This window comes from Nelumbo nucifera, chromosome 7 (assembly GCF_055504915.1).
Source record: "Nelumbo nucifera cultivar China Antique chromosome 7, China Antique-T2T, whole genome shotgun sequence".
Lineage (NCBI taxonomy): Eukaryota > Viridiplantae > Streptophyta > Magnoliopsida > Proteales > Nelumbonaceae > Nelumbo > Nelumbo nucifera.
The window spans coordinates 23,213,658-23,234,101 of NC_142655.1; the positions used below are offsets into that span (position 1 = coordinate 23,213,658).

At 38.2% G+C, this 20,444-nt stretch overlaps 1 protein-coding gene across 1 annotated transcript in view; it reads right to left on the minus strand.

Annotated features, from left to right (window-relative positions):
* Positions 1-3,147: 3,147 nt before the first annotated feature.
* Positions 3,148-20,444, minus strand: part of LOC104593532 (myb family transcription factor) — a 48,297-nt gene continuing 31,000 nt past the window's right edge. The window contains exons 4-10 of the mRNA XM_010253425.3: positions 15,809-15,920; positions 15,487-15,599; positions 14,004-14,101; positions 13,753-13,829; positions 12,510-12,584; positions 11,318-11,380; positions 3,148-3,505 (exon numbers count right to left, since the gene is read on the minus strand). Of these exons, the coding sequence (XP_010251727.1) occupies positions 3,343-3,505; positions 11,318-11,380; positions 12,510-12,584; positions 13,753-13,829; positions 14,004-14,101; positions 15,487-15,599; positions 15,809-15,920 (701 nt within the window). The 3' untranslated portion in view covers positions 3,148-3,342. The remainder of the gene's footprint in view (positions 3,506-11,317; positions 11,381-12,509; positions 12,585-13,752; positions 13,830-14,003; positions 14,102-15,486; positions 15,600-15,808; positions 15,921-20,444) is intronic.

The window sequence follows — 20,444 nt, forward strand, 5'->3', positions numbered from 1 at the left end:
ACACCACCTTTGTTGATTCATTTAAATTTGCCTAAGGAACTATGCTTTTGGCATGAAAACCCTAGGCGTCTAATGGAGCAACAATAACTGTCCCCCAGCACCCTCAAAGCCCTCGTACCTAGCTAGGAATGGTCTCAAAATGATCAATGTTCCTGTGAAACATTTTCTTCGAGTTTAATAACATCGGCATCTAGCCCTTCTATCACCATAGATAGGCAAAGTCCTAACTGATAGATTTCACATGTGAACAGTTGAATTTGTTTGGATAATTTTTAGTCCCCCTTTGCTCCTTAGCTTTTCTTAATCAAATTGTGTTGGCCTGTTAACTGAAGGTATTATCTTAGGGTTTTGCTCTCCAAAGTCTATAACCACTGCATCTATCAGCAGCTAGATCTATTGCTTCGTTGTCTTTTTATAAATGAGCTGTCTTCCCCCAAGGGATTAGAGTGGATGTAAAATCCTATCTCTCAAGAAAAGCAAGGTATAAATCCAGTAATATAACAAACTGCAATTACACCTATGCTTTTTAGGTTGTGTTTGGGAAGAGTGCAAATGCCGGTTTAATGCATATATGCATTCGTGGTTCAATTTTGCAGGTGGTTTGTAATAATATATTTGTTTATCGATAACGACAGCAGACATAGATTCTATGGCATGTTTGCATTCAAATGAGAGCAAAAGTTTGCATCCAAAAAATGAATGCAAACTTTTGAACTCAAGTTGTTCAACGTAGAAAAGGTGAATTCCAATCTTGAAATTCTTGTTTGTACCTCTCACAAGTCACAATTAAAAACCATTATAAAACTAAACCAACTTTACATTTTTTTTGAATCAGACAATTGGTTTTGTACCGCATTTATGTATTTATACTCTTCGCAAATGCATCCTTGGTAACATGGACACTCAAATAACAAGAAATCTAGCAAAATAGGGCATAGAATATCTTCAAATATTCGGGAGACTTGTCTCAAATATCTAACTCAACATACTAATCAACCAAAGATTTATAATTCAAATTAGTTTCTCTCTTCTAATAGTGAAATAAAATGAACAAAAAGGTGTAGAAACTTTTTTCATAATCCTTGTTCTAGTACTATATTCGCCAAGGGAGATTAGCTTTAATTTACTATTGAAAACAAGGTTTTAAGTATCGATTGTATCGGGAGTTTCCCGATACGCCCCTACAGAGGGTATATCAGGGTTTTGACCGGTTCAGGGCATACACGGATCTTAAACCACCCCCTCTGAATCGGATTTAAAAATAAATAAAAAACTACCGATACTGTCTGATACGCCTTTACCAATATATCGGACATATCGATATTTTGAATATTGATTGAAAATATATACAATTATCATGCAACAACTTTCAACAACGATATAGTGTACGTAGTACGTAGCTCTAGAAGTTGAAATTCCTGCTTTCAAAAGAAGCCCCTGTATTATTAATAGAACTAAAAGTCAGCTTGAATAGATTGGCACAGGTATCTTCCTATGTTATATTCAAAGAGTTGAGCACCACGTGCATTTATTGATTTATAGATACATATATGGAAGAGGAGGGAGAGAGAGAGAATAGAGAAGAGAGAGGAAAGAGGGAGAGACTAAAATTTGTAATGGTTGACTAATAAAAAGAAGTAGGAATGGTTGGTTGTCATTCATGGCGGAATTGGCATAGGCTGAACAGTTCAACCAATAAGTTGACCGGTAAAACCATAATATCCGTTAGGGGTATTTTTGTCAATAAACATTCTTACATTGTTTTTCATGGGTATTTTTGTCAATATCCGGTAAAAGTAAATCCATTGTCTTTCAGTTTCAGTTGGGTTCTTAACAACAAACTAAGGAAGGGGGTCTTTTTATAATTTCTTTGAAATGTCAAGAGAGGATTTTGGAAAGATCGAAGTGTACAGAGGTAAAAACATTTGGGAGGTTTATGCAATTTTTGGAAGAAGGGATGAATTTAATACATTATTAATGGTTCCATACTTCAGCTCATTCACCACAATGAAAATCATTTATAACAAAATGAAAAACTATTTTTCGTAATTTTTAGACTAACTACTACAATAGTTCTCCAACTCCACCCTCCCCATACCATTAGATATCGACACCTCTTTCAACAATTCTCAGTTCCTTAAGTTATCTAGTGCACCAAATTTTGCATTCATTTGTGGTTCTGGTTCATATTCATTTGGTAAAGGGAAAAAACCCTAAAAATCCGTCGGAAATGCCCGGCAAATACAAGCAAATGCTCGATCAGTTCTTCTGGGAATGTGATCGAAACTCTTCCTGACCATAGAAACACACCAGAGGTTGAGAAAATTCTCAACGACGACCCTGTGTTCGAGAAAAAGGAGAATCCAACGGAGGAAGAGAGATCAATGATAATGCTCAGTGGTGGGAGGAATTCAGGAAGATCAATGATACTGTTTGTGCATGTACCTCATTACTCTTCTTTCTCCCCTCATGGTTTCCTTGTAACATTTCTCTTTAAAGTGTCTGTGCAATGTACAAAAATCCTTCTGGTACACATTAATTTTTTATATGGATGCAACAGTGGCTGAAATTTTAGGTGCAGCTGAGTTGGCCAATGCCCACAAGTTTATCAATGGGTTGCAACAGGATTGAACAGTGCAACCCAACCAAGCTTTCTTCCCTCTCTCCAATTCAATTCAATTTGGGTATAGGAAATATGAATCTAGTTTATTCAATTCAACCGAGTCAGAACAAGTGGTACAGGATGCATTGGACAGTGTTATGGTGGATAGAACGACAATTGTGATGGCACATCGGTTATCTACCATTAAAGGTGCACACCTAATAGCAGTTGTTAAAAATGGGGTAATCGTAGAGAAAGGAAAGCATGAAAAATTAAAATAAGAATCAAAGAAAGAGTTTTGACCAATCAAAACCCACCCATGAATTTTGATAAATAACACCTTAAATCATATCGTTTCCATATCATAGTCGAACCCTTGTTGCTTCTTCGCTTTTTTCATGCCTATACCGCCTGTCCTATATTCAAATTATATAATACAAGTAGAATCTTTAACAAAAAGGGCCTCTGTGGTGACAACTTGATGGTATATAGATGCACAACCAAAGTTAGAAGCATCGGCACTACAAACCAAATAACAAATGATCTCACAAAACCATATTTTGCACTTTATTTTTTGTTTACTTCCAATGGTAAATGTATGTTGCGGATCTTGTCCTTCCAATTTACAGGGATGGTTTAATTGTTCGATAGAAAGGGAGGCCACGAGATTCACAATAACAATGCCTTCTCCAGAGGCCATAGCAGATAGAGATACACACAACAATGATCTGCAGTGAGCCTCAGGGGATAACAGGTTTGCTATCATAAGCTAATCTTGGTTCTAGTACATCGGGGCAATAACGTTGTGAGAGAATTTCTAGTTGTTCTGCAAAAGACTCGGTCTTATGCTCACCCAAGTAATGGACCATTTGGTTCCAACGTTTCCTACAAAGATCTCCGGACCTGAAGAAAAATGAAATGACAAGCATATTAAAAGAATATAAAGAAGACAAGTTTAAGATACAAACAACGCACAGATTCGAGGAACAATTTACAAGATGTAAGGTTGCAAATATCTATGAAAATTGAAACACACAGACAAGCCTCATTACGCACATGCTCTCTCTCAAGAAAGAGGCTGGAGAAACAAGTAAATCGTGTGTGTGTGTGTGTGTGTGTGAGGGGGAGAGATGAAAATTTTGAGAGTTGACAAAAGCACATGTGCTTGTACATTTACAAATATAGACAAAGTTAATAATGTAATAACCTTTTTGCCTGTGTTTGTTTGCAGTGCAAATGCCAGTTGGATAATACATCTATGTACTCATGGTTCAGTTTTGCAAGCATTTGGTATGAATGTGTACTGGAAATGACAGTTATCACAACTTCCAAGATAAGTTTGTACTCAAAATTAGAGCAAAGTTTGTATCCAAAAAATTGATACAAATTTTGCACACAAAGTTGGACAATGTAAAAAAGGTAGATTTCAGTCTTGCAATTCATGTTTGTACTCATTATAACTAAAAACCATTTGGTAGGAATACAAAATTTATCAAAACTAAACTATGCATTCATGAACTGGTCAAAGGGGGGTTTTGAACTGTGCATATTTGTTTTTGCACCGGAAACAAAAGCAACCTAAAGCACAATTTTAAAGACATCAAGTTGTATAGGCCACTATTTGAACTAAGGGTGTGTTATGATTGCCTTGGTGTTCCATTTGGTTCACAGATATGCCACAGCAGGAAAGAGCATTCTGTACCCTGTCACAACCAGCAATACATGGTTCTTTCATTTGGTAGGCTAACAGGCTAACACAGCAGGGAGAAGCCCCAACCCTTAGAACCCCCAACCGGTGAAAGTGGGACTTGATCCCAAGACTCCACTACAACCAGCTAAAGAGTAAAAACTTCACAAGAAGGCAGCTGGCACCTTCAGCAAAGCATGGTTCCAAAATCAGCAAAATGGGCGTTTTTTGAACACAATGTTTTATAGCTTTCCCAACCAGGAGATGTTATATGGTGACTCTCACACACCAATGTAGTTCTAGCAATAACATCTCTACTTAATAATGACTGTATTATGATCAGAAGTAAATAGTGAACATACATATACACAAGAACCATATATTCAAGACTCACATATCATGCTTAAAGAAAAGCATTGTCATTAAAAAATGGTATGGTTCCAGAACCATACCAGTCTTTTTCAGAACCACAAACAAAAACCACTTAAATGGGGTGTCAACAATTTCCAAGGGCAGAACCCTTGGCAGTTCTACAGGATTTAAGATTGAGCCAAACCCTCAACTATGAAATGGTAGTGGTGAGCTGGTATTTTTTTATAAATAAAGGAAAAAAATTATTAGGGAAAAGAGAAAAAGATTAGAAGGGGTGATAAGATATCACCCAAACCCATAAAATATCGAATCATAAACCAGAACACAGAAAACCCTCAAAACCACCCAACCCGAGGCAAAAAGTGCAACCAAAACCTTCCCTTATCCTTTCCTCCCATCATCCCAAGCCCAGACTAGAACCGCCCCAAGATAAACTTTTTCCTAAGACTAAATTTAGGATTCAATCATTTCAAACCTTCCTCTATTCAAAAATTACATTCTTTTTTTCCTCTTCAAAGCCCTTCTAGTCTTCTTTACCCTATTCTTAATTCCGACCCCAAATAGACCTCCCCTCAAATCTATCAAATACCTTCAACACAGTCACAGTTCTGCAACTATTCTGATGTTTGAATCGTTTAACAGCAGAAGAATTAGCCTTAATCCTTCTTCTCTGCCCATAGTTATCATTAATCCTTTCATAGTTCTAAAACCACATTCTTCTCAAATACTTGCCCCTCTGTCAAAACCACACCCTTCTCATCTTCAATTTAAGTCCCAAGAACAGAGTTTGGACCTTCAGCCTTCTCTTCCAATGATCCCCCGGCCAATTCTTCCACTTCCATAAAGGCTTTTCTAGCAAATTCCTCTCCACTCAGGAAAAATAAACCTAGAATTTTACTAACCTCCACCCCTTTGTCAATAACTGTTTCCAGATCAGCTTTCCCCTTGACTTCATGAGTTTCATCCATCATAACCATATCTTCCTCCACTTCCTTTTCGTCATTCAAATCTTCATTGAGAGGTTTCGCCCTATAGATCCTTTTACTTTGATAAACCGCTGTTTCTTCAACCCCACTCCCTTCTGCATCCCCCACTCTCTCCCCTCCTTCAATAGACCCAATCTTATCCATCTTCTCCTCTGAACTATCCTCATTAACATCCCTTATATTCTTCCTTAAATACCTCTCTGCTTCTATGTTTTCCTACCTTTTCGCTCTCTCCACCACTTCTACCCTTCTGTCCGTGGCAGTCAAACAAGGCCCTGTTCCAGTGCGAAATTGGGAATACAAATATCTCATGTGGGAAGTTGGCAAATTGGCAACTGAACTGATTAACATTCCATTGAATGCTTAGATGTGCCAATGTAATGGATGACAATTTGGCTTAGATAAGGAGCCTACGAGGACTAAACATTCTGAGGGATAGTTCTATTGGGGAACTAATTGTAAGAATTTCCATTATCGTCACCATCCAAGCCTTATCCCCACCATATGGAGCCGGCTACACTAATCCTGTTTTGCCAGTCCATTCTGTTTAATGTCATATCCATTTCTAATCCCTTGGCACTTAAATCATTTCTTGCTACTTCTACCCTTGTCCTTTTTGGTCTACCCTTGCCCTTCTAGCCCCTTCAACTTGTAATAAATCACTTATGGATATTGTGATGGTCTTCCATGTTCATGACCAAACCATCTTAGTCTACTTTCTCTCAGATCCTATCCATTCTAATTTTTCCACTTATCCATCTCAGCATACACATTTGTGCCACACTCATTTTCTGAACATGTTTCTTGATTGCCCAACACTATTCATCCATGATCAATTAAAATGATATCATCAACAAACATGCACCATGGAGCAACCTCATGAATAGGTGAATCAAATCATCCATGATCAATGCAAATAAATAAAGGCTAATTGCTAAACCTTGGTGAAGACCCAATGTAACTGTAAAATATGTTCTCTTACAGGTGTTCTAGCATTGGTTTTTGCACCACCATGCATATCCTTAATTAGGTCTATGCACCTACTTTGAACCACTTTCTTTTTTAAGACCCAACAAGGATTTTAAAGGTGTGGGAGGCATACACCTGGAGGCATGCCTCCAGACAAGGCACCCCAAACGCCTTTTTAAATGAGGCATCCTAGAGGTGCACACCCCATGCACCTCATACAAAAAAAAAAAGACAGAAAGAAAGAAAAAAGAAAAGAAAGAAAAGGGGAAGCAAAGAGAAGGGGAAAGAAAGTTTGGGCCCCTTTTCAGCTAGCGTTTTTTTTTGGATAAATACCCTTTTCAGCTAGTGTCATGCATCTTCCTTCTTTTCAATATAAGGCACCTTCTTCTCCCTCCCTGTTGGGGAGGATTACGCCTCTTACATTCTGAACTACCTCACGCCTCCAATTTGTGTAACACCTCTCATCACGCCTCTGCGTTTTAAAACATTGGACCCACCTTATTATCTCTATAGGAACTTATCAAATGCTTTCTCTAGATCAATGAAGATAATAAGGAGATCTCTGTTTTGCTCTCTAAACTTTTATATCAATCTTCTTAAAAGTAAGATGGTTTCCAAGGTTAATCTTCCTGGAATAAACCCAAATTGGTTCTCTGATATACTTGTTTCATGTTGTATTCTTCGCAAATTTTCTCTCCCAAAATTTCATAGTGTGGCTTATGAGCTTAATCCCTCGATATCATAACTAGAGCTGCAACTTGGGTCACATTAGCACAAACCCAGGCCGAAAAAGTATGCTTGAATTGAAATTCAGGTTTGAGTTAGGGCTGATAAACGCAAGCCCAATTTAACTTCAGATTGGGTTAGGGTTAAAACCTTGACCAACCCAACTCAACTCGAACCTCACTTAACTTCATATTTGCATGTATAAATATAATATAAATATGTATTCATGCATGTAAGAACTTATGTATATGTGTATTCACTATTTATGCATGTATGTATATGCGCAACTATGAACCTATAAATGTATATTTATGCATTTTTTATACAAGTATTTTATATGCATATTTATATATCTATACTTGCTTGCATGTATATTGTATGTTAAAAGTTTAGTTTAAAGCCATTTTTTTTCTAAATCATGATAACCATGTTCTTTTACACAATGCTAATATTGAATTAACATGAACCCTTAGAATCTAGAAAATAACTACATTTGGCAAAAAGGAAAGTAGAGAAGTTGGGCCAACCGAGACTAACCTAAGCCCGACTAGAACTGAACCCAATCCTAACGGATTGGGTTAGGGTTGGGGGTTCAAAACTCAAGTTAGGTTAGGGTCATAGTTTTCAAGGCGCCAAGGCAAACCTAGGTGATAGGGGAGCGCTTAGTCGCCTAGTCGCCACCTAGGCACTGCTTGTCTTAAAAAGAAATGCACAAAAGGGGAATGTGCCCCTATTTTTTTCCATTGAAATAGAAAATAAAGAAGGGCAGAGCCCCTATTCTTGTCTTAGAAGAAAGAAAATTCTCAAAAATGATGGAGAAAGGGTAGAGCCAAGGTTCAAAATATCGATATAGTCTGATACGCAATCAAAGCTCGTATTTATTCTTTTAGCTTTTTTTTTTTCTTTATACCTAGTTCAGGGGGTTGGTTTAATGCCTATCTACCCCCTAAAATAGGTGGAACCCTGAAACACTAAGTGTAGGGGTGTATCAAAGGGGCCCTGATACGATCGGGGCATACGGGGTGTTCCACTACCTAGAGGCATGAGGCATAATTCAGAATGTAAAAGACATAAGCCTCCCAAACACAAGGCGCATAAGCCTCCCTTTCCTTTTCTTTCTTTTTCACTTTTTTCTTCTCTTTCTTTCTTTTTTTTTTCCCTTTCCTTTCTTTTCCTTTTCTTTTTTTTCTTTCTTTTTCTTTTTTTCTGTCTTTTTATGTGAGGTGTGCATGAGGCACATAAGGCGTATGCCTCTAGCACACCCCATGAAAAAAGCATATGGGGCGTACACCTCTTGCACCTGAGGTGTACACGTAAGAGGTGTCAACACCTTTGGCATATGCCACAGGGCGGGGCGCGCAGGTGCCCCCCCCCCCAACGCCTTTTAAAACATTGATATATATCATATGGTGTATGAATGAGGCAAGCCCCAAAATGTGCCTACACACTAGGCGACACCTTGACAACTATGGTTAGGGTTGACATCAACCCGACCTAACCTAGCCCGACCTGCACCCTTAATTATTACTTTGTATATCGCCTTTGTTCTTAAATATAGGCACCACGTCAATCTGTTCTGTTTAAAGCCAATATCCACTATTAAATAATTAGTCCTTAAACCATTTCTTACTACCACCCATGTCCTTTTTGGTCTACCCCTAGCTCTTCTAGCCTCTTCCACTTGTAACAAATCACCTCCCTTACCTTTCCATACTTCTTTAGAATCCAATCAAGATTTAATGCTTTTCCCTTCTTTATCTTATTTAGCACCTCTTTAACTTTAGTAGTTCTAACTTTACAAAAGTATATATTATTTTTAACACTATTTATATTACTAGTCTCTCCTCCATTAGCATCCTCTATATATTATTCATTTAATAACTTCTAAAAATAGCTTTTCCATCTTTGCTTGATTTCCTCATCTTTTATCAATACCATTTAATCTTCTTCTTTAATACACCAAATATGTTTTAAATCTCTACCTTTCCTTTATCTCATCTTTGCTAGTTTATAGATTCCTTTTCTCCCTCTTTAGTGCCTAGTTTATGATAAAGCTCATTATATGCCCTAAGTTTGACTTCACTTTCTTTTCAACTTCCTTTTTATGATTTTATATTTCCTCAATTTTTTTTACATTTGTAATCTTTTGTCATACTCTGTAATATGCTCAATTTAATCTAATTATATTTTGAACCTCTTCATTCCACCACCAAGTTTCTTTAGCACATTCCCATTTCCCTTCAAATTTTCCTAAGATGTCTTTTGCTAGTTTAAGATGCATCCTAAATGCAGATATATAACAAAGCTAGCCTTCTCTCCAAGAAGCAATCAATCTCAATTCTTGGGAACTAGGAGTCCTCAAGTGTGGGGGAAGCTCATTGCTCAAGGAGATTAAATTAGAGCAGAGATCCTAGCTCTTCTCCATAACCTTTGACAGATGTACTTTTCAAGGACCACCTCGAGTGGATGAGAAGGGAGATTCTTAGATAATTATTAGATGAGATGTGAAGATGCGGTCCCTTTAGTCTCCCAAACACTATATTGAGAGGCTAAATTGTTGGCCTCCAGAGTGAACATTTTTTTATCAATAACAAAAGCATTTCATTAAACAATAAAAATAATTACAAAGGCAGGGAGATAAACTCTCTTAACTCCTCCAAAGTGAACATTTCATTCAAATGGATCAAAAATTAAGTTCTCAAGCAGTTTGGCCAGGGAAAGAGTGAATTGTATTGTGATTCAGCCCCCACGGGTGGAGTGAATTGCAATATTTGTTGACAATGTTTAATTCTGTTTCAATAAAATTGCATTATTATTCATAAAAAAAAATTGTTGACAATGTTTAAATGGAAGGGTGCATCTAGGTGCACAAGCAAAGCACATTTTGAGGCATGCACCTTGCCTGAACCTACATACAGCCACTTTCAAATGGCATGCATATTGCACCTTGCACCTCAGCACAGGCACACCACACCGTTTTCAATATGCTTTTTTTTGTAATTTTTTGTTTATTATGTGTTCTGCACCTTTGTAATGGTTTATCAACTTCTAAATTATCTTTTATTGCTGTTTGTACACTAGTAACAGTTTATTAACTTTTAAAATAAATGAAAACAACGACATTTCAAATACCCAAAGCTGTTGTTAATGCAAATAGAATCTCAAATAGAAAAATCCCTTTCACAGACTTATTTGGGCTTCCCTAAAGGGGCCTGATGGAAATGGAGGGCCAAACCCCTAGGATTAAGGATGCATGATGTTTAACAGCAGACCATCTAATTGAAGTAATGCAAATAGGAGATAAATAAATAGATTGGAAGTTTCACAATGCTTAAATTGTTGTTGGATGCTCAAAGCTTATCAAAAAAAAATAGTAGGATGAACAAAGCACCTTCTGAAGACCCACACATGTTGGATTTTAACTCCCACATTTCACTTTGAATATGTTTTATATGTTATGCTTATGTATTTTAATTTGAGCCAATAAGCATTTTAAAACAATTAATTTCTTTTAAAATGCATGTTCACATTTTTATGTATTATTGAATTTTTTAAAATCATTTCCAAAGTTTGCACCTTGCATCTTAGGCACTAGAAGCCATAGAACCAAAAACCTAGATCTAATAATACCCCACCCGTATAGCATCACTTACCCAAAACTTTATTGGGTAACCAACAAGAACATTAGCCGAAGGTGCTGATAAAAAAAAAAAAAATAGCTGAAGGTAACATGGTATATTTTTCTAGAATGTGTGATGAATATATGTGATGGAAATTGAAATAAGTATCAACCACTAAACAGAGAAGGATTGATCCAATAGAACTGAGTAGCAAAAAGGTTAGAGTCCAAGAGTAGCCCACCATTAGCTGAAAAAATAAGCGGGGGAACCATGGCACATAAACGACTTGGTAGTTACCAAATATTATCTTTCAGCAGAGGATTCCACATATTACCCCCAATTTCATTAGATTTACCTGTGCTCAAGGAGATTATCCCAATCAACATCTTCCATGCAGCAAGCATCCAGGCTAAGAAGTCTGCAACAGTTAAACATAAATAAATTAAGCAGAAAATCATGTAAGTACAAGTTTGGGCCAAGGTCACACAAAAGGCAAGGATAAAACTTCATCTCCTAGAAAGCACCATCTTGGTTCTGTTTAAGCTTAACAACTAGTTTATAAAACCCTCAGGACACACTTGCAAGAACTAAAGCATCATCTACCTAAGCCACAAAACCCCCAAATTTAAATTCTTGAACTGAATTTTAATGAATAGGCCATAAGTTTTTATTACTCAAAAAAGAATAATATGCTACAAAAGATCTAAGCAACTAATTTGAAGAGTTTGGGAGGACAAGACCATAACTATTTTCTATACCAGCCAAACCCAATCAGGTTACTCATGTTGACTTGATTGAATCGGTATAATCAGAAATAAAATATACTCCTCAATGGATCTTGAAATGAACTTGAATTGACTGAATTGAACAAAAAATTGAAAATTTGTCAGCTCAGATAACTGTACAACTTCAGTCTCTCACAAGCTCACTAAGACCATTACTTAATGTCAGTCCTGCGTATCTGCAGTCTTTGGGAGGAGTGCACTAAATACAAACCTAACAGTCCTTAATGTGCACTGTATCCACAGGTTTTGGAATCCACTGGATCATGGGTCCATCAATGGCTCTTACAATCAACTGATGATGATCCTAACCATCTCATATGTATTACTTTGGATACCAAACAAGTATATGCTAGAAATGACTTGTAGAGATCTGAATCATCTTCTAAGGTTTATATTAGCCTAGAAAGTCAATGGCATGCATGTCCTAGAGGGAGGGAAGGTAGCTTCTGCTAATCCTCCTTTACTAAAATGGGAATACCCTCAATGCCATTAATGTAGCATGGAGTCTCAATGTCCATAATCCTTCAAATGGTTGTTCCCAATGCAGCCAATAGCCAAATGCATGGAGTCCCAATGTCATCCACACAATTTGATTCTTTAATGTAGACAATGCCCTTGGCAGTGCCTGCCAGCCCACTACCAAGGATAAATACATTTGTGTACCAGACAGGAAGAAACCTTTTGCGTTTTCACTACATATGGCATCTTGTTCAACAATATATGAACAGATAAAAGAGACTGAGAGAGAATTAAGATCATTACGCATTCAGCAACCGATAATCATCAACATCAGCCCAATTTCCTTCAGATACCATGTATGATGTTAATTGGCCATACCTGGAAAAAAAAAACACAAGTTTCAGGCATCATAAGAGAAGGAAAATTTGGACATCAAGTTTCTATTAAAAATTTTCCAAACAAATTCGACCCTCTTAAGTTAATTCTAGATGGTACCATGGTACAAGGCTGCAATACTATTCACTCTTGGCAACACTAAGTTAACATAAATGAAGAACAAATCATACTGTTTGAGGCTAACTTTGCTGGACAGAGATAAAAGACCATATTGTTTTCTCTTCTGTTAATAACACATCAGAAACTTCTATGAAATAAGAAAAAAAAGGAGTGAAAAATAGAAATCCCTACATGGAGGAAATAGGGCTGGTTCATAATTGATCAAAAAAAAAAAAAAAAGAGCTGGTTCATAAGATTAGATCATCCCAGGCACAAAGTATATCCCAAAATAGCAATATGACCTAATCCAGGATCCAGTTCCATGAAATGGAACAGGGACCCAGTTCATTTGCCGATAATTAGGACCCCTCTCTAGCCAGAGTCCACCCAAACCATTTGCTGATCTTTGGGGCCCAGTTCCATGAAGTGTTTATACTGAGTCCTGATCTGCTGAACTTGTTTGTGCTGCACTTGCATTCAGTCAACAACAGGTATCCCATGTGTGGTCCCAGTCAACAACATGTGTGGTCCCATATGCATGGGCATTTACATAGGTTTAATGCAAAACCTGTCAGACTGAAAACAAGTGCACAACAAGTGCAGAAGATCCCAATATGTTCATACTAGCTTCCACAAGGAAATGATCGATCTGCCATGGACCTAATACACCTCCTGCACCCACCCAATGACAATTTAAGTTTCCTTCAAACTTTAATATGCTACTATCTCCTAAAGAACACTCTATTGCAGACCCTTATGTTCTCCCACCAATGCCTGGTCTTCCTCCACTGCAGACCCTTTCGTGAAACTTTCTTGCCTCATGCTCATGACACATGACAGTATTTTCAATAAAATTTTTCCTGACAAGACATCCAAAACCAAGGTAATAGCTACTATTACATCCAATGAAAGGCCACATGATACTAACCCCCAATGGTTTCACTTGTTCAGAAATCCTCGACTTTTTTCTCTTGTTTTGACAAACAAAAGGTGGTTTCTCCATTTCATGTTAAAATCCAAAGGTCAACCAGACAATAAAATGAAAATGTACCATTTAGAGCAGCAAAGATGACCAGGTCTAGTCCCCAACTTGTCACTAATAGCTCCCCAACGGATATTATCTCGTAACTGTACAACATCCAATGAGGTATTGATTTAGCAGATAAAAAAGAAAAAACATACAGTTATAGTTGAAGTCAAGATGAACATGAAAATCACAACATTATGAATTGTGCTTGCAACAGAAAAACTAAAATGACAAGCATACAAGCTAGACTGAACAAAGATAATAAATGCACCAACCATGCCATGCTTAGATTTCCTTTCCTCAAAGGCCTTCATGCGCAAGTCCATGTTCACTAAATCAAACAAATTCTGGTATTCGTCTTGGGTCCACTGTCCTGTTTCATTCAGGAAAAAACAAAATGTGACACTTGAAAAGGAGAAAGATTTTAGCATAGATGAGGGAGAGAGAGAGAGAGAGAGTGTGTGTGTGTGTGTGTGTATCTGTCAAAACTATTAACCCCATGGAAAAAAAAATGCAGACACTGTGAACATTAACTGATTCAAAATAAACCAAACTCTGCCCAGAAGCTATCATGTTGAATTTTGAGTTAAGCCAGACTAAAGTTGCAGAGGAAATTATTTATTGCATAGAAAAATAAGAAGAGAAGGAATATATTATTGCTTATCAAAATAAAACTAGAACTCTTCCTTTCTTTCATTTTTTATAATTGAATTAGATTTTATTATCAAAAGATAAAGACTAATACAAGCATACCAAGGGGGTGTGAGATGCAGCCACACCAACTAAAGCTGAAAACTGAAAATTGCAACACAGACCAGAAAAGAGAATCCCCAGTAGCCCCTTCTTTGTCTAAAAAATCTACCATTGCATTAGCCAATCTGTTGACCCATTGTTACCTAATTATCATATGCGGTGTCAACCACTTAACTTTCTTTAGCAAATCCTTGTACTTCCAATTAACAGAATCTGGATACTGCAACCACCCCACAACCACCTTAGAATACCCTCTTATGACTAAGCTCATCATATCGAGTAGTTTTGCAATCTGAATGCCTTGCACAGCAGCTAGCAGCTCAGCCCTAGTAGGCCCTGAAAACAAAGACAAGACAGAACCTTCCTCATTTCTCAAGACCCCACCTACTCCTGAAAAGCCAGGATTACCCTGACTGCTCACATCAAAATTCAGTTTTATAAACCCTTCCAAAGGTGGAGTCCAATAAGGGGTCAGTTTCTTCCCATAAAGCTCTTTGCCACTTCCAACCAGTTCCTCCAAAAGTCATCAAAGGTAAAGAACTGAAAAGGAGTTCGAGGTTTTCAGCCAATATACTGCCCTTGTTAGGATGCACTCAATTAATTCCAATAAATTCCTTTCCTTCTCTTGGAAGATTCTAGAGTTCCTCTCTTCCCAGATTGTCCATAAAGTAGCTGCTCTAATACACTTCCACATGATTCTTCCCCTTTTTGTGGGCCAAACAAAGGAGGCCGAATCAAACAGCAGGCTCACTTCAATTGGCAAGTTCCTCCACCCATAGAATTCCTCCTTTCTCAATAGAGAGAAAATTATTCATGAGAAAAAATATGTAAAGAAAGAACAATTGGCCCAGTCAACAATTACGTACTAACATACTCAACATGCTGAGGTAACTAAGGCAAACTATGCACAATGATCATATTCACATCCTACATAATCAAAATCTTCCAAGTGTTCCAAAGCTCTAAAATCTGGTAGGTGCATATATGGTAAAATTTTGTTTTTACCTTTTCTCCTGTTAATCACTTTCAACCTGCGCCATGTATCTTTTACATGGAATCTATGTCTACCAAGTTGATCAGCAACCATCTTCCAGTCTGCTCCATGTTTTTCATAAACCCTATAATACAGCTTGTTGGTCATTAGTATGAAAATTTATTAGTAGGAATTACTATAAGAACTGAGAATTTTCACAAAAATAATAAAAGATGACCATTGTCTTACATAAATTTTTGCACACATTATCTGTATCCAGTCAACATATCATGACAAGCCACAAACACATGATTGTGAATGGAGAGAAAAAAACAACTCTATGATTAAACACACCTCTTTATAAGTTCATATTCTTCAGGAATCCATTTTCTGTCATCAGCCCTTTCAAACAAAAGATGTGCCCTGTAGTATACGCTCACATAAGGTCTCCAAGGCAATGCAGTTCCTGCAATCAAAAGCCCACGATCACCAAGCTATTGACAACTTATTTGTGTGTACACACAGTAATTGAATGGAGTTACACTGTATCGTGAATGGTAAAATAAACACCTATATCCTTCAATATAATGAGGAACACATAACAATAGCACATGCACACTGTACCATGCACAAATTTCTAAGGCATATTCTATTTCTTCTATAAAAATTGTCCATTATCTACATTTTACTCCTCTTCTAGCAATATCAATCTTGGAACTTTGCTTTTGAGAGAGGCCATAGGAATCATGAGGTATCAGATGTCATATCACTTATTAACATGGTTTTAAAAGGCACTGAAGTGCATGAAGCAAGGCAAGGTGCAGCCAAAGCACCTTGCATCAGCTGCCTTCTATACTATATCTGAGGCTAAGCCTCAAGTTTAATGAGGCATAGACCTTACTGCCTTTCGCTTCAACTTGGTGAAACCGTGAAAAATAAAAAATAAAATAAACTATATAACATTTTCTAAAATCGACAACATGGTTTGTTTTGTTTTTGAAAACAAAAACAATTGCAACATCAAGCCCCGATACAGGCCATCTCTCTCTCTAAGTCCACCACTGGGCTACGCCCCATTTGCTTAGCATAATCATGAGTTATTTTTTTAAAAAAAAATATCTTTTCTTTAGTGGATGTTTGTCAATAAATGCTAAAATTAATGACAAAGTTGTGGAGGTGACTGTGTCAATGGAGGGCAAGTTCGAAGTAGTGGGAAGGTGAAGAAAGGAAGTTTCGCTCGAAGCAAAGCAATACAAACTAGAAGAAGTGAAAACAAGGTCTCTGGTGTTCCTGAAGATAAGAGAAGAAAAAAGAGCCACAGTGTATCTCCAAAAGGAGGTAGCATCTTGGCTGAAAGGCTTCCTAGACGTAGCTTTAGTGTCAAGGAAAACACAAGCCTGGAAGAACTCAATCAAAATCAATGGAAAGGTATTCGTAGCTGCACTTCAATTCAATAGGAAGGGCTGGTTCGCAACAGTATCAGAATGGTTCGGCGAAGGTAGAGACAAATGATTTGTATCCCCATGGGAAAACAGAGTAAGGGGTGGATGCTGTTCGTAAGGGAGTTGCAGATCTTTTTATGGAGAAATGAAAAGAGACCAAGAAATATCCAACCCAACCAAGCACCAGAAAATCAACCACATCCAGATGGTGAAAAGGATGTTGTAGGTAATGAAGATCAAACCTCCCAGAACTGGCGTAAAAAATATGTGATACTTGCAAACAAAAGAGTAGGTAGTTGGGGCTGTGTTGCAGAGGAGATTAAACGAAAGCTGAAAGTGGGTGGACACTTCGATCTTCAACCGTTTCAAGAAGATAAGGCACTTCTAGAACTAGAAGTAGACAATCTGATGGAAGAAATACATGTGCTTCCTATTCAGACTTCTGAAGGAGTAATGGTGATCAGTCAGTGGTGTCCAAATGCTAATCATGTAGACCAGAGAGAAATTGTCCGCCTCAAAGTGCTAGGGCTCCCATTTCATCTTTGGTCCCTTGCAAACTTCAAGAAAATCGCAGAACTGTGCAGAGGAGTCCTGGAGGAATTGGACTTGTCCAATCTCAGTGCAGCTTCGATGAAATTGGGAGGAGTTAAATTAGAGTCAATACCGAGAACAGTAAGGTTGGAACTAGGTGAAACGCATGAGGTAGTCTGGTTGCTGTCGTCGGTGGAGGAGAGACTCTGTAAAAGCCTGCGGGAGGTAGAAGATGATGGTGTGGCAAGTGTCAAGGAAGGGGTAAGTATGGAGGAGAAGTCCGACTGTTTTTACAAGAAGAAGGCAAACGGGAAGACTGGAAATCGAAAGAGGACGGTCAGAATTCTAAAGGGGGACTAGAATCTGGGCTATCCATCTCAGATCAAGGGGCTACTAAAAGGCCCTATGCTGAAGTGGCAGCTGGAGGGGGCGGAAATAAAGGAGAAATTTTTGAAAGAGCGCTAAAATTTGACTTAGGCGTTAAACCGGTCAAACTAGACAACCCAATACCAAGTTATAATCCAAACAGGTCACGTGACCACTTAAAAATGCATGTGAGCAGGCCGGCCCAAAGGATTGGGGATGTTTGTTGGGGTCTATCATCGTCCAAATCGAACCCTGCAACCCCCTTTGTTGCAGCGGTTGCGGAAAACTCTATCAAGACCCCTTTGAGAGCATTCGGCAACGCTGGTGTAGGAAGTGCCCGGTCGGAGAGCAGTTGGAAATGGAAGCCGGTTGTGAAAACAAACTCCACAACCCCAGACAAGCCGAACCCAAAATTTAACAGGCCCGAGTGTGAAGAATTTGAGGAAGAAGATGATTGGAAAGACCTAAGGCAAGATGATGTTTGGCACGACGAAAGTAGCATCGGAAGTGGTTCACCCACTAAAACTTACAATATGTTGAACGATGAGATAATAGGTATGTAGATACTGTTTGAAGAACCCTCTAGTGCCTCCATGTCGGCCCCAAAAGAAGAAACAGTGGTGAGACTTGCCTCAATCTCTAAGGTGGACCTAGATGTAGCCAACAGTGGTCCAAGAGAAATACCAAGGGAGACACAAGTTCAGGATATTCAAGACAGAGAACCGGATATCAGCACTATCCGAAGCAAAGATACACAAGAGGAACAGAATTTAGATGCTATCCCAGTTTTACCTGCCAAGGACTCTCACTTAGCAGGCGTTGATCGAAGGAAGGATTTGGACTTGTCGAATCAGGGAACCCCTACACTTTTATCTCATGTTCCATCTTCTAATCCTTTGTTTCCTACTAAAGAGGATTCTAATTTGTGCTTGGCTACCTGTGCAGGTCCTGTCAAAACCCCAACTACTATGGAACTCTCAATCCGAAGTGCCACAGTCTTGGAGCCAAACAATCTGGTGGTTGATAGGGTAGAGGAAGAGAGGGCTAGAGTTGTATCTTTAATCCTGGAAGTTCTAGCTGACCCAACCTTAGGTTTGGATTGTGCTGATGCTAGCCTAAACCAACTCATTACCCAGACAAAGCCAACCCAGAATGACACCCTGGAGGGAACAAAAGAAGGTAGGCAGGAGGAGAAGGAGGGGTTAGAAGGAGCTAGGATGGTCGGTATAAAGATTGATAGGGAGCATCTATAAAATTTTGGCGAAGGTTCTGGCCAACAGACTTAAAGAAGTCCTAGAAGACCTAATTTCCCCAAACCAATTTGCTTTTGTAAAAGGGAGACAAATTGTGGACAGCATTCTAATTGCAAATGAGTGTGTAGAAGACAGAAAATCTTTTGGGAACCAGGGGGTCCTTGTGAAACTAGATCTGGAAAACGCGTACGATAAAGTGGATTGGTACTGCATTTTAGATTGCTTAAAGCTTAGAGGCTTTGGTAGAAAATGGATCAGGTGGATTAAAGGTTGTATTGGTTCTCCTTGGTTTTCAGTGTTGATAAATGGTGAAGTGAAAGGTTACTTCAAGGCTAGTAGGGGTCTCAGACAAGGTTGCCCTCTTTCCCCCTTTCTATTCACTTTAGTGATGGGCATCTTTAACTATCAATTTGATAAGTCTATTCTTCTTAACTTGGTGAAAGGATTTGAAGTGGGAAGGGACAAGATTCACATTTCACATTTACAATTTGCTGATGACATAATTTTGTTCTTGGATGCCTCCATAACTAACATCACAAACACTAAAAGGATAATTGAATGTTTCGAACTTATCACTGGTTTGAGGGTTAACTTTTGCAAAAGTAGTATAGTAGCTCTTAACTCAGTAGAAGTGGAACTTCTAGAAAATTTCAAATCTTTGTTGGAATGCAAAGAGGAGAATCTTCCTATTTCTTATCTTGGGATGCCTCTTGGAGGGAATCCAATATCTCTCAACTTCTGGAGACCAGTGGTGGAGAAATGTGAGAAGAAACTATCAACTTGGAAGAAGTGTTATCTCTCAAAAGGGGGTAGGCTTACTCTCTTCAAGGCCTCTTTAGCAAATCTGCCAGTCTACATCCTTTCAGTCTTCCAAATTCCAACCAAAGTCAGAAATCAGATTGAGAAGCTTCAAAGGAACTTTCTTTGGGAAGGAGGTGGGGAAAAAAGAAGCCACTTAGTCAATTGGAAACAAGTATGCAAGCCTAAAGAGGAAGGAGGTTTGGGAATTGGACACTTAAAAGAGAAAAATTCTTCTCTCTTAGGCAAATGGCTATGGAGGTTCCCTAAAGAACCCAATGCTCTATGGATAGCTGTCATCTCAAGAAAATATGGATCAAATGCAAATGGGTGGGATAGCAATCTTCATTTGAACAGGATAAAGTCCACAAATCCTTGGAAAGGTATCATCTCCATTCACACTTCTTTCTTTCCTTTTATAAGGTATAAAGTGGGAAATAGTTTTAAAATAAAATTCTGGAAACACCTATGGTGGAGGGAAACTATCCTTGAAACCTCTTTCCCTATGCTTTTTAACCTTACCCTTGACCAAGAAGCCACTATTTCTTCCTGCCTTCCAAACCAAACTGCCGAGAACACCCTAAACCTCCATCTCAGAAG